The 16,377-nt window shown below is 38.5% G+C and overlaps 1 protein-coding gene across 1 annotated transcript in view; it reads right to left on the bottom strand.

Annotated features, from left to right (window-relative positions):
• Positions 1-10,671: 10,671 nt before the first annotated feature.
• The window catches only part of LOC308414301 (contactin-associated protein-like 3), a gene marked incomplete at both ends in the record, with an annotated part of 178,591 nt that continues 172,885 nt past the window's right edge, over positions 10,672-16,377 (bottom strand). The window contains 4 exons of the mRNA XM_080909517.1: positions 10,672-10,793; positions 11,970-12,041; positions 12,172-12,393; positions 15,054-15,141. Of these exons, the coding sequence (XP_080765643.1) occupies positions 10,672-10,793; positions 11,970-12,041; positions 12,172-12,393; positions 15,054-15,141 (504 nt within the window). The remainder of the gene's footprint in view (positions 10,794-11,969; positions 12,042-12,171; positions 12,394-15,053; positions 15,142-16,377) is intronic.

Here is a 16,377-nt window from a genome sequence, read left to right as displayed (position 1 = left end):
TGGCTTGCTTCCCCTGGCTTGCTCAGCTTGCTTTCTTATAGAACCCAGGTCTACCAGCCCAGGGATGGCACCACCCACAATGGGCTGGGCCCTCCCCCCTTGATCACTAGTTGAGAAAATGCCTTACAGCTGGATCTCATGGAGGCATATCCTTAACTGAGGCTCCTTTCTCTCTGATAACACCAGTTTGTGTCAAGTTGACAGAAGACCAGCCAGTTACCTGGAGTTACAGGTAATGGGAGCACTTGGCTTGTATCATGCATGAGTGCTGGGATCCGAGATCCAGTCCTCCCGATTGTCACTACACTATTCTTTTTTATCTTTTAAAACTTGGCATAATTATTTGGAAAAGCACAACGTTTTGTGTCATTCCATCTCAATGCTGATAATTTTTCATTGAATGGACAAACCATGATTATTTGCTTGTTCAGTTGATGAGCACCTGGGCTGTTTAAAATTTTAATTACTAAAAATGGGGCTGTTGATAATTTGTACACTGATAGTGGTATGAACATTTGTATTGATGATATTTTAATCCTTCGGCATCTTGCTTCTTTTTTGATCCGGGACAAACTATCTCTCTTCAGGGTTACCCAATTTCTTGACCTAGGGGTATACACCTAGGGGTATACCCTTCATAAATTAACCTGTCCTGAGTCCCTACCACCCAACCACTTTTTTTATTGAGTCTTTGTATCCTAGACCATTATTATTATTTTCTTGTTACAGCAAGCTTAAAATGGATGTGCTTCAAGATGTGAGAGCTGAAGAGAGCACCTAGCCAAGTGTAGTGGCTGTGGGTTTTGTGTATCTGAGGAAAGCCACACAGAAATGGGGAAAGCTAGAAGGAAAGGCTGAAAGGGAAGATCATGAACAACTAGGGGTGCCTGGTCTCCACCAAAGGCTAATTTCCAATGAGTAGAGGTGGGCTGGTAGGAGGGTCTGACCAATGTCCTTATAAGAATGGAATACGTACAGCCTGGGATCCAGGGAGAAGACTTAGTAACACGCTTGCCATGCAAGTGTGAGGACCTGAGTTTGGATAGCCAGCAGCCACATAAAAGCCAGGCATGATAAACTCATGTGCCAGTGAGGTGGAAACAGGAGAATCCCCAGGAATAGACATGTGAATTTTTATTGATGGACCTGTTTTTACCTTAACAAAAATGAAGCTAACAAGCAAGTAACACACAAGGTGTGAGCAGATGAAAACTCATTTAGTTTTATGCTAGAGTTTTAACTATATAACAAAATGCTTAAGATTCATTTATTTAAAGGCTGCCACTCCCAGCTTTTTTCCTGCCAAGGTATCATAGCTGAAGGATTTGATGTTGTCACAAATACCAAGAGGTGTGTACTTTTTGTTTCTACAAATGCCATAGATGTGAAATATTAAATTCTAGGGAATATTTTAAGCCAGATATAACAGGTTTTTGGCATCTGCTATTCATTGCTATAAATAAATTAGCTTTATCCTTGTGCTTGGTTACTAAGGCTTGTGTTCATATACGTTAGGTAGGAATGGCAGCTGAGCTACAATGGACATTTCTTTTTCGTATAGTATATTGGCTCAGAGACTAGTTTATGAAAATACCTGTTTTTAAAGTAAGTTTCAATTATATTTAAAAAAATCAAAAAAATTTTAGTTGCAATCATAGAAAGATGAAAAATTTTTATTCATATCAACTCTGAATCCTAATGGCTAGGTATTTGCTTGGTTTTCTTCCTTGATGGGTATATTAAAATATTTTGTAGACTCATTTACTGTAAAGTATCAGTTAGCATGCTCTTGCTCACAACATGCATAGAATACTTACCCTGTGAAAACTTCTGATCTATAATCCAAAAGGTCACTCAGTTTATTAGATAAATTTAATCATCATAATGTGTACGACAGATGACATTCTTACAGAACATAAGTATGACAGTTTCTTGAATGTTCGGCAATGATCTAATATCATGACATGTATCCTATAGGGTAACAAATGCCAGAATACTTAGTGGCAGATAGCTGAGCATTCCCAAGGCTCTTTATTAAAAGATCCTTGATCAAACATTTTCTTAGAAGATGTCCACTGACCATCAACCCAGTGTTGCCAGCTCAAACCTGCTTTATCAGAATGTTCTGTTAAGGTATGAGGTACTACTTAAAAAAAAAAAAAAAAAAAAAAAAAAAAACAATTGGTCACTATAGAATAAATCTTAGAGAACATGCTACTTATGACTGTGGCAAATGCCAAGCATTCTTTCTGCCTTTGTTACTAGGGGGAAGTGGGCCCAAGTACTGCTTCTGGCCTGTTGGAAAAGCAGTCTCTGCTCTTTCTGTCCCTCCATCCCCTTTTCTGACTCTCTGCAAGCTCCTAAAGCAGATAAAACTCTGTTTCTAAAACCCAAATTCAAATTGAGTGATTTCATTAATCTATCCACTGTTGAAAAGTCTGAATAAATCAAACTTCTATGATATTCTTTCAGATTATGGCTTCCTGCTAATTGAATCTACAGAAAATAAGGTTTGACACAATAATGAATCCCCCCAGGCTGACATTTGTTCACCAGCATATCATATTCTCAAATGTCACACAAGTTGGCTTTTGCTTTGCTTTTATTTTAGACAGTCTTGTCAATTATCACAGGCTATCCCTGGATTCACAATCCTCCTGCCTTAGCCTCCTGAACGTCAAGATTCCTGGTCTTTTACCACACTCAGTTTCATATATTATTCTTTTAAAGGTAATTATTTCAATTGTTTCAATAGTTAAAAAGTATAGAATCCCCAAAGAACTGTAATAGTAATTTCACTAACACTGTAATACTATGGTGAATATTTTTAATGCATGTGACTAGGTTAGGGGCTAGATAAAGACTTTAGCATCACTAAATATACTAAGGTATATTTGTCTGTGGGCCTTTCTTCAAGTTATACCATTAGCACAGAATTGCACTGGTTTGGAGGAAAAACGTTTCTGTAGGCAAAAGCTCACCATCTTTTGTCATCATTTTGAAAGACAGTTTGACATTGTTTTACTCAGTAAAATATATTTTCACCATTTAATCAACAATGTCATTCCTGGGAACTTACCTAAATAAGTTGCAGGCATGTCCACATAAAAACCTGAATATAAAGTTGTATACACAGAGTTGCCCCAAATTGGAAACAACTAGGTTGTTCTTCAAAAGATGAAAAGGTGGGGAGGGACAAAATTAGCACTTCCATACTGGAATATTAGCATTAAAACACATGGCAAAGTCTTAAATACAGATTGTTCAGTGAAAATACCAAGCACACTGTGATTCTGATTGTAGGATGCTCCCAAAAGGCAAAACTTCAGAGACATCAAAACAATTACTTGACAAGTTGCATGTGCACAGGTAAGTTTAGAGGGACAGAAATTTCAAGCTAGTGAGTTTCCTCTGCATGACTGCATTGTACTGGTTGTATGACATCATGCATTGCTTCAAAATAAATGCAGAGTAATAGATAAATAGAACTACTATACAGCCTTTATACAGAACAGGCAGAGACTTCTTCATCTGGGTCACTGTGATACCTATGCAAAGCAGAAAAATATCAGGCACAAGGCAAGGGTTAACAAGTTTATCATGAGCTCCTAGCTTTGAATATAAACAGCTAGACCCAACATAATCTGCAATATCTGAAAAAAGTTTATAATTTAATTAGAAATGCTGTAATTTTGGAATTTCAGTGTTGTCTGTCTAGAAAAGCAATAGATCCTTCACGCTTATTTGAGTGAGGATGGGACAGTCCTGAAAGCCTACAACTTGTCTTAGGGTTTCTACTGCTGTGATGAAACACTATAACTGAAAGCAATTTGTGGAGGAAGAATATATTTCACTCACATTTTTATATATAATTCATCACTGAAAGCAATTAGGGTAAGAGCTCAAGCAGGGCAGGAACCTGGAGGCAGGTATTGATGCAGAAGCCACAGAGGAGTGTTGCTTACTGACTCATGGCTTGCTCACCTGCTTTCTTATATTACAGAAAAGAAACCAGCACCATTCAGGCACAGTTTATAGGCAATTAAAAAAATCTTTAGCTTTTTTTTCCCCCAAATACATTGAGGTATTTGGGTCCTAAGTGTAGTCCCAGAAATTTAGACTAAGGAGGCTTTAAAAGCAAAACCACATCCAGGTATTTCTGCAGGGGTAGAGAAGTGGGTATCTTTGAGTAAGCAAGCATTTAGCAGAACATAAGACAAGTAATTAACTGGATGGGGTTCTGCCCAAGAAGCTAAGATAATTAGTTAGCTAAAGGGGGGAGGGGAGGTTGGCACAAAGTAAGATAAGCTAGCTATGGCATCTTGACTTTGAGTTCCTAGAGCAGAGCTGGGTAATTTCCCATAGGATTCTCCTTCAGGGAAGTCATATTCTAACTAAAAGTGAAATGGTTTCAGCAAGAATACAGATGGAGTGATATCTGTATTGTCTTGCCCTATGACACAGCATCCAAAAACACCAGACCAGGGGTGTCACCATCTACAATGAGCTAGGCCTTCTCATATCAATAATTGGTTAAGAAAACCACCTACAGGCTTGCCGACAGCCTGATCTTACAGAGGCTTTTTCTCAGTTGAGGTTTCTTCCTCTCTAATGACTCTAGCTTGTGTCAAGTTGATACAAAAACCATGAGACAATCCTAAGTGTAAACTATGTTTTAACAGTACCATAAACTTAGAATTTGAATTTAAAGAAAAAAGAACAACCAGTTACAGAGTAAAATGACAATTACATATTTGTTTTGGATGTAGACTTAAAAAGATGTTTTAGGAGTGAAAAACTTTTGCTGTAAATAATTCAAGATCGTGGCCTAAGCATACAGCTTAAATATTATATGTTTACAACTATGCACTTATTTTATTCATGTTATTAACATGTTTATGTATATGATAAACATGAATACTCAAATAATTATTTAATTTAAGGTTTTCGATGTGAGTTCTTAGTGTAATTAGTAATATTAGTAATTAGTTATTTTAGCTTTTAAAATAATGTGCCCATGCATTTGCTAATAACTTTTCAACTTAATAAAGCACAGGGCTTTTAATTTAGAAAATACATGTTCATTATCAAGTGTACCCATTCTTCTTAAGAGACATGCTAGAAGCAGGTCTTTGTGGTGGAAAGAGTTTCTGCTGTCAATAACATGCTAAGAGGTTGAGTAGAACTTTAAGCTGTAGGGTTTAGTTTGAGAAAGTCCTGGGGATAATTCCCCTACAAAATTATTGAAAGTCAAAGACAAAATAGCACTTATAGCTGAAAAACTAAATTATAAATGATCTTTAGCACTGCCCATCTCTTAATATAATTTCTGGTTCTTTTCATAACTATTTTAATTAAACAGTTCACAAATCAATATTTCAAAAGTTTTCATTACTCACCAACCTCAATGAGCTCTTTTTGATAAATTTGAAGTGCCTGAAAACCCTAGTTTTGTCAGGGAGATTTCAGATTGGTTCAAACTTGCTAGGACAAAATCTCAACATTACTGTTGCAATGAGAAACAAGACAGGTGTCTTAGTTTGAATTTTATTACTGGGAAGAGATAGCATGACCACGCTAACTCTTATAAAGGAAAACTTTTAACAGCTAGCTTACAGTTCCAGAAGTTTAGTCCATTATTGTCATGGTGGGAAACATGTTGGCATGCAGACAGACATGGTGCTGGAGAAGGAGCTGAGAGTTCTACATCTTGATCCACAGGCAGCAGAAGTGAAAGTGACTTGAGATTCTGAGACCTCAATGCCTCTCTCCTCCTTCCACAGTGACACAATTCTTTCAATAAGGCCACACCTCTTAAAAGTGTCACTTCCTATGGGCCAAGCATTCAAAACGAGTCTATGGAATCTCCTCTTACTCAAACCACCACAACAGCCACTCATTTCTGGAGACTGCAGGCCACAGGTAGCAACTGTAGGGATCTGCAAACCCAGCGTCTTCCCCAGAGCATGGTGGTGGGTCCGCTAAATGCAATAGCAGTTCGTTATGTGAAGAGTCAGTTCCATGAACGACCCGCTCAGAATTTCACAGAACTCCCTTCCCATCTTCCCATCTACTCATTTCCACATTATATGTTGGGTATTGTCTCTAGAGGCATCGCCCTTCACCTCATTTACAACAGACAACGTTTGAATGTGTCTAGACTGTCTTCCGAGGAAAGCTCCCTGGGACAAGTGACAGAAGCAAACTCTTGAGGTGGGAAAGTAGCAATAGTTTTAGAACTCTCTGTTGAACTCAAAAAATACCTGGAAAAATATGGGGTGAAGCTTCAAAAGCATTGTTTTAGAACCTTCTCCATCTGATGTTTTCCTTTAGAAAATATTAATTCAGTCAAATTCTTCAAGTTTTCCCCTTCAGCAGAGACTTTATGTGCCAGGGTTGTGTGTGTGTGTGTGTGTGTGTGTGTGTGTGTGTGTGTGTGTGTGTGTGTGCTCCACTCACTTAGAGGAGAAGGGGAGGGAGGATAGTAGGAGGGACTATTGAAGTGGGGGACCTGGAAGGGGACAGCAATCAGGATGTAAAGTGAATAAAAACAAAAATAGAACAAAACAAAAACACCAAGGATCCAAGCAAACCCTGCAGTATCACTGCATTAGAAAGCCCCCTTTCCTGTATATTGGGGCTGGATACTCACCAGGCAAATACAAAAGCTCGCCATGACCCAAGGTTCTATATAATTCATAAAAGTGGAAGGGAAGATAGATATACTAAGTTCCTCTAATAATGCATTTGTGAGCAGAGTCTTTCCAAATTAATTCTCTTCATTCCTGTGATCAAATTTACTTTTGGTCATTTTCAGAAAGTCACACCATTTAAAATTAAAAAAAAAAAAAATCATCTCCCCAGTGGGAAAATGTCATTTAGTGAAGCTCTTAGTGCTGAAGGTTTCTAAGTGGAATGTTTGTGTCCTTCTGATGCAGGGGAAACTTGAAGTAGCAAAAACTAGTGCTATAAAGGTCTTACTGATATATTTGCTTTGGAAATATTATGTTATACAAAGAAGAAGGTATCTAAAAAAAGCACTGCCTTCACATGACCGTACTATATCCGGTATACTTTCTAGACCCCTTTGAAACTGTAGGAAAGAAAGATTTGTGCTATAAAGTTTAGGATTGCTGAGAACTTTTTGCTAATGTTTATTCTTCAAGATTTATCTCCTCTTAGGCTCCATTCCCATAACAAAGGGAGATGATCCTGATTTATAATTAGCCATTAAGGCTCACTCTTCCCCTCCCCTGTCCCCCCACACAAAGAACAAGCCTTTAAGGAGCAGCTCAAGGGGGCAGCACAGGGTTAAACCCATCTTCTCCTGATCTGCCATTAAGTTCTCTGTAGGAGAAGCATAATTCTGCCAGGTGAACAAGATTAACCTGGGTAACAGCTCTTGGAAAAAAGCAACACTTAAGGCACAATCCTGACAGTATCTTTGCTATGTAAATCTCCTATCTGACCAAGTGGGCAGGCTTGAAGCCTCCTGTCTCTTTCTATATTGTTCAAAGTGTAACCTGGGGCTGGGACCTAAGAGATATTTAAGTATGACAACATGAATAATACGCATACGCCTAAGGTGTATATAAGCTAAAACTACTTGCTGCCAGGCTCTCTTTGGGCATTAGCTAGAGTCAGACACGTGCTACATTGAAGGCTTTTGTCTTTATAAGTCTCCAAGTGGGTGGAGTAATTCTTGACTGGGAAGGTTTATTAATACAACGACAACAGGTAGAGTTTATTTTCTTCTTTGAGAACAAAATTTTGGGGAGACTACTTTTATTTTATCATAGAAGGATGTGACTTGCAACTGACCTCTGTATTATAAATATTCCAAAGAATATTGAGGACTGTTTTCATTACAGCAGCAGAAGTACCGAAAACAGACTTCAGAGTTAGCTTATTCTTAAGCATTTTTTTTTGACAAAACTTGAAACATGTCCATTCATATCGTTTTGATCTAGCAATTAGTAAAGATTTATTTTTATTCACATTATGTTAAGCCAGTACAGAATGAGCTTACCTGAATACATTTTGTGCAAATCAGAGGGAAAAATCACCTTATAGTTTGTTTTACACAACTTTCTTAAAAATAATTTTTATTTCAAAAGTGAATTTATTTTTACATAACTTCCCATAAAATAGTTTTCCTATTATATCCCAAAAATGAATTTATTTTCAAGATAAAATCTGAAAGTCATCTTGGAAGACTGTGAGTAGATGACATATCAAGCAATTTGATGATTTAGTTTGCTATCTTGCCAAAAGTACGGAACAGTGGGCTGTGGTTATTTATCTTCTAATATCCTGTAAAATTCCAGCTTTCGAAGCTTTCTGTGAAATAAAAGATGTGTCTGTAAAAGTTATAGTGACTACATGGTGTTTATATTGGCTAATAAAATATAACTATATTTTTGTAGGCAATGTCCTCATTCTAAGAAGGCTCTTGAGGAAAAAAAAACCCACAAAGCATATATTATTCATGAAGTTGTGTCTCTCACATATTACCATATATATAAACACACATACATGGAATTATACAATATAAATAGAAAACTGCTCACCACATAAACAGCAATAAAAATGAGAAAGCAGATTTAAGACGGAGGTATCTATATTCCCTCTTTCAAAAATAACACAAATGAGATAGAAATTTCAGTATGAAGTGTGAATGTTGAGGTGGGATATTTCAAGCTTTCCCAGACATGCATGAGCTTTTCAACCCCATCAGTCCTTGGCAGGTGTAGTGGCTATTCCTGGTTGTCAATTTGACCATATCTGGAATGAACCACAATCCAGAATTGGGAGGCCCGCCTTTGATCTTGATCTTGAGACATAGAGGCTAAGAACCTTAGAAAACTAAGGCAAGAAGATCACCGTGCTCAAGGTCATCTGGGACAATCAAGTCCCAGATCCAGATGTGTTGGCACACACCTTTAATCTGGAACACACGTTCAGTTAGAGACTGACATAAGGACATTGGAACAAGGAAGGCTCTCTCTCGGCCTGCCTGCCTTTTGGGACTTTGCCTGCCTGCCTGGTGGGGCTCTGCCTGCTTGCCCTGTGGGACTGAGCATCTGCTAGATCCTTGGACTTTACAGCTGCTGCCGGCCGTTTTTAAGGGATTGGACTAGAGACTGTAAGTCACCAATAAATACCTCCTTGCTATATAGAGACTATTCATAAGTTTTGTGACTCTAGAGAACCCTGACTAATACAGCAGGCAATCAGTATCTGGATCCTGGTGAATGTAGCATCATTGACTTTACTATAACTGGTCCAAACTAGTTCATCTAATTACCAGATAACACTGCCTCATTATTAGTTCCTGCAACTGTCTCCATCCTCTGTTTTTAGTGTGTGTAGAAACCCCAGTGAGGCTTCAGTTATTAGCACATACTCGATTTGTGAGAATCTATGAAAATTTGTTCCTGTGATCATAAACTTGTGATTACAGTGGCATGTTTAATGCAGATTATGTAAGTGCTGTCTTTTCTTAGAGTTAGCACCCTTCAGTTTACACTATAAAACTGGACAGAGGAGATAATATACAGTATTTATGCCCAAAGCAATTCCAAGTTTGGAAAAGGAAAGGGGGATCTTCAGTTGGAGATAATTTGTCTAATAAATTAAAAAGATGTTCTCTACCTATTCAGTATAGTCATAGAAATTCAAAGCACATTGGTAACAACTTTTAGAAAATAGAAATAGAGAATAATAAAGAAAAGCTGACAGATTCTTTCAATAACTGGGAATAAATAAGTTCAAGGTTATATTTGACATGGGTGTTGTTGAGTAAGAAATAGTATATATGGCTATAAATTTAGTTTAAAACATGATCATGATTCATAAAAACCTACAATTACAAAGAAAACAGTATCCTTCCTTAGTGGCTGTTCACTATGTATTCATCTTGTTACCTATTAATTTTCTGTCCCATTACAAACACTAATAATAAAATTTCATAACATTGAATGCCAGTTTCAACTTTGAAATATATCAAAATGATTAGAAACAGTCAACTAGAAAAAAGCAATGCACCAAAAATATTTCCAGGCCTCTCTTTGTATTGGCCATTAAATAGGAAAGTTGGTGTCTTTTTTTTTTTTTTTTAAATAGGGCACTTGACCCTGCATTCCAGGACCATGGAGATGCAGGCTGAATAGCTCTATTTTATACATGTCAGCAGAAGAGCAACAAAGAGATTCCAGATAAGTTTTTAAGTAACAACAACAACAACAACAACAATAACAACAACAATAACCAAAACCAACCAACCAACCAACCAACAACTATTTATCTGAATGAAAGTTCTGTACCATTTTCTACAGAACCAAGCTTGATGGCTACTTAGTTTCTCAGCTAAAGTTCTTAACTGTGACACAAATTAAAGCCCTATTTAGAAGAGAGCATTCCACCTGGGGAAACTACTTCGCCATGGTTAAGGACCCCATTCCCTTGCAAGTAAATTGCTAGGACGGTTTTTTTTTTTTTTTTTTTTTGCTGAGGAAAGTAGTCAGCTTCCTGGAGATGGAAACTATCCTCTGTAAGCTAGTGCTGGGCACTCTTTGGGACAGGAAGAATGAGATTGCCAAGAGGCAGGCCAGCTAGAGTCACCTAAGAACACTGTTTCCATTTCAAATTATTTCACTTCTGAGAGCAGTCCTAGCATTCTTCTGTTTTTGAGACTGTTGACTCATTCTTCTGGTGTAGTTTTCTCTGTTGATGAACACGTATAGCTATGGCACACACACAGAGCGAAATGAATATCACAACTGCTGTTATTCCTGGAGAGATAAAAGGAAAAACATGAAGAGAACACTGAGCTCTGGGTAGAGGTGTGGCTGACAGCATTAATCCGTAGGTTAGGTTGAACAGAGTCAACACTGTCTAACATTGGAGCACCAAACCCCAGGGATTTAAGGTAATGTACTTCTGTAACAATTTGATACCATTCCCAGTTATTACTACTTTGAGATAGACTTGTTGGACTTCTTCCCTTAGCATGATTATATTTGAGCAAATGCTTGTCGATTAAAAAAAAAAAAAAAAAAGAAAACATATACAAGTTTTAAGCCCTTCAGTAAACTGGAGGGAAGTTTTAATTTAAAAAGTATCTAGTGCTTAACACTAAAGTAGAATAAATGTTACTGTTAATTTAATTAAATAGGTGCATTTTACTGACGTGTGTGTGTGTGTGTGTGTGTGTGTGAGTGTGTGTGTGTTGTTACCATAATGTACATGTTCAAAAGACAATCTTGATTGTCGTTCCTCAACTTTTACCTTTTCCATGACAGGGTTTCTCATTGTACATTGCTGTGTATGTCAGGCTATCTAACCCATGTATTCTTCTGTCTCAGCTTCTTTTAGGAGTGTAAGGATTATGGACACATGCCACTGTCCTGTCTTTGAGGTAGGTTCTGGAAATGGGAGCTCAAATCCTCATGTTTACACAGTAAATGCTCTATTTACTGAGACCTTTTACCAATCTATGGAATAGTTTAAGATACCTTCTATGATGCTATACTTTATGGTAGTATAGCAATAGACAGTCTTTATTACCAAAAACTATTATGTAAACATTTATTAAGTCGGGTATAAATGTTCCAAAACCCTGAAACTCTAGGAATAGCAGTGGCTCTCAGACCTAGCTATACATGGAACCAGCAGGAAATCAGGGTAACTGAGTGGGAGACCTCAGGACTACCAGCATTAATTTTAGGTTATAATCCACAGGTTGTATACTAAAGCACTAGCCATGAGTAATTACTTCTATCTCTCACAGCACAGTTACTTTCATATTAAGAACTTTATTTTGCAACTGTTCTTTTAGAATTAACAATATTACACTAAGAGTGTCTAGAGGAGGTAATTCATAAACAGTAACTCAAGAAAAACCAACAAACCCAAACAGAGTCAAAAGTAGTGATAATGCAGATCAGATTGGCCTTAGTCTTTTTTACCTCCAATGATCCCGGGGTCACTCCTGTCTGTGTTAGAAAGGGGCTGTCTATCTTCTGCAGATTCAGAATGACCTGCAAAAGAAATGGGGAGAGAAGCAGAGGGCTTGTAAACACTGACAGGAGGAGCAGATGTGTGTGTGTGTGTGTGTGTGTGTGTGTGTGTGTGTTTAGAAAGGCTGGGGACATAAGGGACTACACACACCTGCACCCGCAGAGGGCCCTGGAGACATTTTCCACACTGCAGAGCCAGGGCCCTCTGTACAATGAGCTGCAGCGGCCACACCACCTTGAACAGTGACTCTGGCCAGGTCCTGATTCAGTGCAGCCTTCAGTGGGACTTCCAAGCCAAACTGCACAGAAGAGAGGCATCCTGTGAAGCCCTGAGCAGCTGCCTGCTGGGTTTCTGGGTCAGCATCCAGGGGTTCTGTAGGTAGGAGAGGGCGAGACAGTCAGGATCAGGGGCAGAACTGGAGCAAGCATCCTCCTGGTCACCAGCTCCTGGAAAGTGTAGCCTTCTGTTGCTTGACCATGCTCACCAGAGGCAGTTTTTTAACCATGATGGTTTCCAGAGGCAAAGCTGGCTTTGTGATAAGCTCCCTAAAGGGATGACCTTGAACTTTGCTTGTGCAATGCAGTGGATTGGAGCTGTGCACTACCACACCCAGCTCGAAATTAACTAATCAACCTTAGTTTATTTAATTTCTAAAGCAGAATATTAAAACACAGTTATTTTTTAATTACATGCCTTTGTTTACTTTGTGGCAAGTGCGTGATGTGGATGTCAGAGGACAGCTTTCAGAAGTCAGCTCTCTTCTTCCACCATGTGGAGCTTGGTGATGGAGCTGAGGTTGTCATACTCTGTCACAGCCAATGACTTGACCACTTACTGTCCCGGACATGAGGACACAGCTCTGGGAATACTAGTCCGTTGCCCTTTCTTATCTTACTCAGTTGTTTTTCTTGTTGTTGTTATTTGTTGTTTGTTCATTGGAGGTAAGGTCCCACGATGTAGCCCTTACTGTCCTTGAACTCATAGAAACCCATCTGCTTCTGTCTCCTACATGCTGGCATTAAAGGCATGCACGACCATGACCAGATAATTAATTGCTATTTGGAATGATATATACAGATTCATGTCATTTATATTTTCTTAATGGATTATATATTTTAAAGATGTAAAATTATATATTTTAAAGACTTCAAAAATGTGTGTATGTGTATGTCTGAAAGTGTGTACAAAGGCCAGAAGGGGGCATCAGATGCACTGGATATGTAGTTACAGGTGGTTGTGAGCCACAGAAATAGGTGTAGGAAGCTGAACTCAGGTCCTCTGCAAAAGCAGTGCCTGCTCTTAACTGCTGAGCCATTTCTCTAGCCACTTAATGTACCTTTTAGCATCAGATAATGTCCTGACTTAGCTTATTAAGTTGCTCTCATATTAAGCTATCTGGTCTAACAGCATTTCTTAGCTTTTACTGGTTAGTTTTTGGCATACCACTTCTTTTTCAATATTGTGAGAACATTTTGAAATCTTACACCACGGGCTGGAGAGATGGCTTAGTGGTTAAGGGCACTGACTGCTCTTACAGAGCTCCCGAGTTATGTATATACATAATCAATCTTTAAAAATCTTATACCACAGATGATTCTCACTGGTTCCCAGGTAGTGGGTTACTTTAGAAAAGTCTCAAATTAAGGTTGAAGGAATGTCTACAAGTGATTTAGTCTTGCTGCGCTCATTTTAAGATAAGTTAAGGAAAGGTTAACTCATATATTTAACTCCTTATCTTCTTTTAAAATGTAAAATCTCACATCTCACTGAATTTTAAAGATTTCTTGTGTGGTTTTACCTGTGATATGGGAAAGACAGGCTGTCTCTGCAAGTTTTCATCAAGTATCAAGTCATCACAGGGGGATATCCATTCTCTTTCCAGAACTGTAGGGCTGAGGTTATGGATATGTGCTGCTATGTCCAGTTTGAAATAGGTGAATTTCTTTAAATAAGGATTCTATTCCTTGGCTACCATTGTATCAAGTTTAAAGTTAAACTGGGTTTAAAATGTTACCTTGTCTGTGCCATGACCAATTACTACACCTTCCTTCCATATAATAGGCAGTTATGAATGTGATTTAAAATTACCAAAGGCATCTGAACAAACAGAGTTGAGTGGAGTCCATTCTGTATTAACTTGTTGGGGAGATTTGATAATTTCTTTCTCAACTTCAGCTTACAAGTCGTTTTATTACGTGATGGAAGTCTTTTGCAGAAAATATTTACTCTCATTCTGGAGCTTCTACCCCACTTTTGACCATTTAGTTCCCAGATAAAAGACATAAAACCTTTATATTTATAACAGGCCTTAATCAGCACAAGAGTCAGGCAGATATCTGTCCTCTATGCTATTATGTCTATTTCTTCCCAGCCAATAATCTCATTGTGTAACTTGCCATGTTTAGTCTGGGTTGCTCTTAACTCCAATTAGCCAACCCACATGGCTATTATTTTAAGATTCTTACCCCATGGTGGCTTCTCTCTCTACTCCCTTTTTTCCTACCTTGTATTTCTCTTCCCACTCCAAGCCTGGGAACCTTAAACTTTGCCTATGTATCTTCTGCTCAGTTATTGGCCATTGGTACCTTTGTTCACCAATCAGGGGTAACTTGGGGAGGGGGCAAGGTCACACAGCATCACCTGGGTATAGGTGTGGTCTCTGGGAGCAATCTCCACAGAGCAAAATCTCCACAGACCAAATCTCCATAGAGGTCCCTGGAGTTGATGCTGAAACTGTCTGTTTCTAGTGTTTTCCCTTTTCAGGAAATGTCATCCTCATTATGCATAACTGTGACTGCTAAGTGCGGATCTTCAAGGGATGACTCTGCTCATCTGCCAGAAGGCACTTACCCATGATTGTACGTGCATTCAACACAAGCACATTCTGTACCTTGATTGCCACTCAGTGTGAAATAATTATTAAAATAAGACAAAGAGCTTCTTTCAGCATAAAGAATGTATCCAGACTCTGTGACATGACACTTATGATGTGACACTTTTTTTTTTCAGGAAAAGCTCTTTCTTCCACTTACCTAAAACCTTTCCCAATATGACTGATTTGACAGCATTGAATTCAGTCCCCGAGGACAAGATGACTTGTCTCTTTGTACTCTGGTTAACCTATGAAATATGCCACCGGAAGTGAATAGGAGAGAGAGGCGGGGGAGGTTAAGTCACTCATATGTGCTGTAAAGAAGCTTTAAAAATTCCCCTTTAACTGAATATTGAGGGGAAGGCTATCTTATAAACCTGCACACCCTCCCAGACTTTGGTCCTTTCCTGATTCTACTGTTCCTCATAATGGGTCTGTAACTGACAGGATCCAAAAACAATGGAATCAGTTGTTTTTTCTTTAATTTATTTTATTTTTACTTTTGTGTGTGTGTGTGTGTGTGTGTGTGTGTGTGTGTGTGTGGTGTGTGTGTGTATGTGTGTGTGTGTGGGGTGTGTGTGTGTGTGTGTGTGTGTGTGTGGTGTGTGTGTGGTGTGTATGTATGGGTGTGGTGTGTGTGTGTGTGTGTGTGTGTGTGTGTGTGGTGTGTGTGTGTGTGTGTGTGTGTGTGGTGTGTGTGTGTGTGTGTGTGTGTGTGTGGTGTGTGTGTGTGTGTGTGGTGTGTGTGTGGTGTGTATGTATGGGTGTGTGGTGTGTGTGTGTGTGTGTGTGTGTGTGTGTGTGTGTTGTATGCCACAGAGTTCAAATGCTTGTGGAGACCAGAAGAAAGCATCATATCCCTTGGAGTTAGAGTTACAGATAGTATGTGCTTTCTTGCAAAAGTGCTGAGAATGAAACTTGGGTCTTCTTCCAGGAGCAGAGTGTGCTTTTAACCAATAAGCTCCCTCTCCAGCCACAGAGTCAATTGTTTCTAACTTCGAAACTCATTGTCTGGAGAACATGGCATATGCAGTTGAAAACCAGAGTTTTATGAATAGACTCAAAGTATATTTCCCTTCAAGTGCTAGAAAAAATTAGCTTACTCTGTTCCCTCATTTATTCCCATTTTTTCTTTTTTGGTGATTTTCTTTTATAACCACACAGGATATGTTACCATTGAAACAGTAATAAAAAATTCAACCTGTATTTACCATGATAAACTAGACATTTCTTTATTAGATGAAGTGAAACAACTCAGAACAGTTTGACATTTCAAAGGGCCAAAGTGTAATCAGTTTGAAGGAATGACTGGCAAACAAATAAACAAGGTAAAATAAACACCCCTCCCTGCCCCCACATCTTGGCCACGTTTGGCTTCCTATTCTTCACTTATGGAGAACATGGAATGGATTGCTTTTTGTTAATGTTCATTGTTAAGTTCTTGATCTTTAATTATTCATTCTTATGGCCTTCCAGCAGTTATT

Source organism: Micromys minutus (genome assembly GCF_963924665.1).
Source record: "Micromys minutus genome assembly, chromosome: 1".
Lineage (NCBI taxonomy): Eukaryota > Metazoa > Chordata > Mammalia > Rodentia > Muridae > Micromys > Micromys minutus.
Note: the sequence above shows the minus strand (reverse complement) of the source record. Positions and strands in the feature narration are given on the sequence as shown.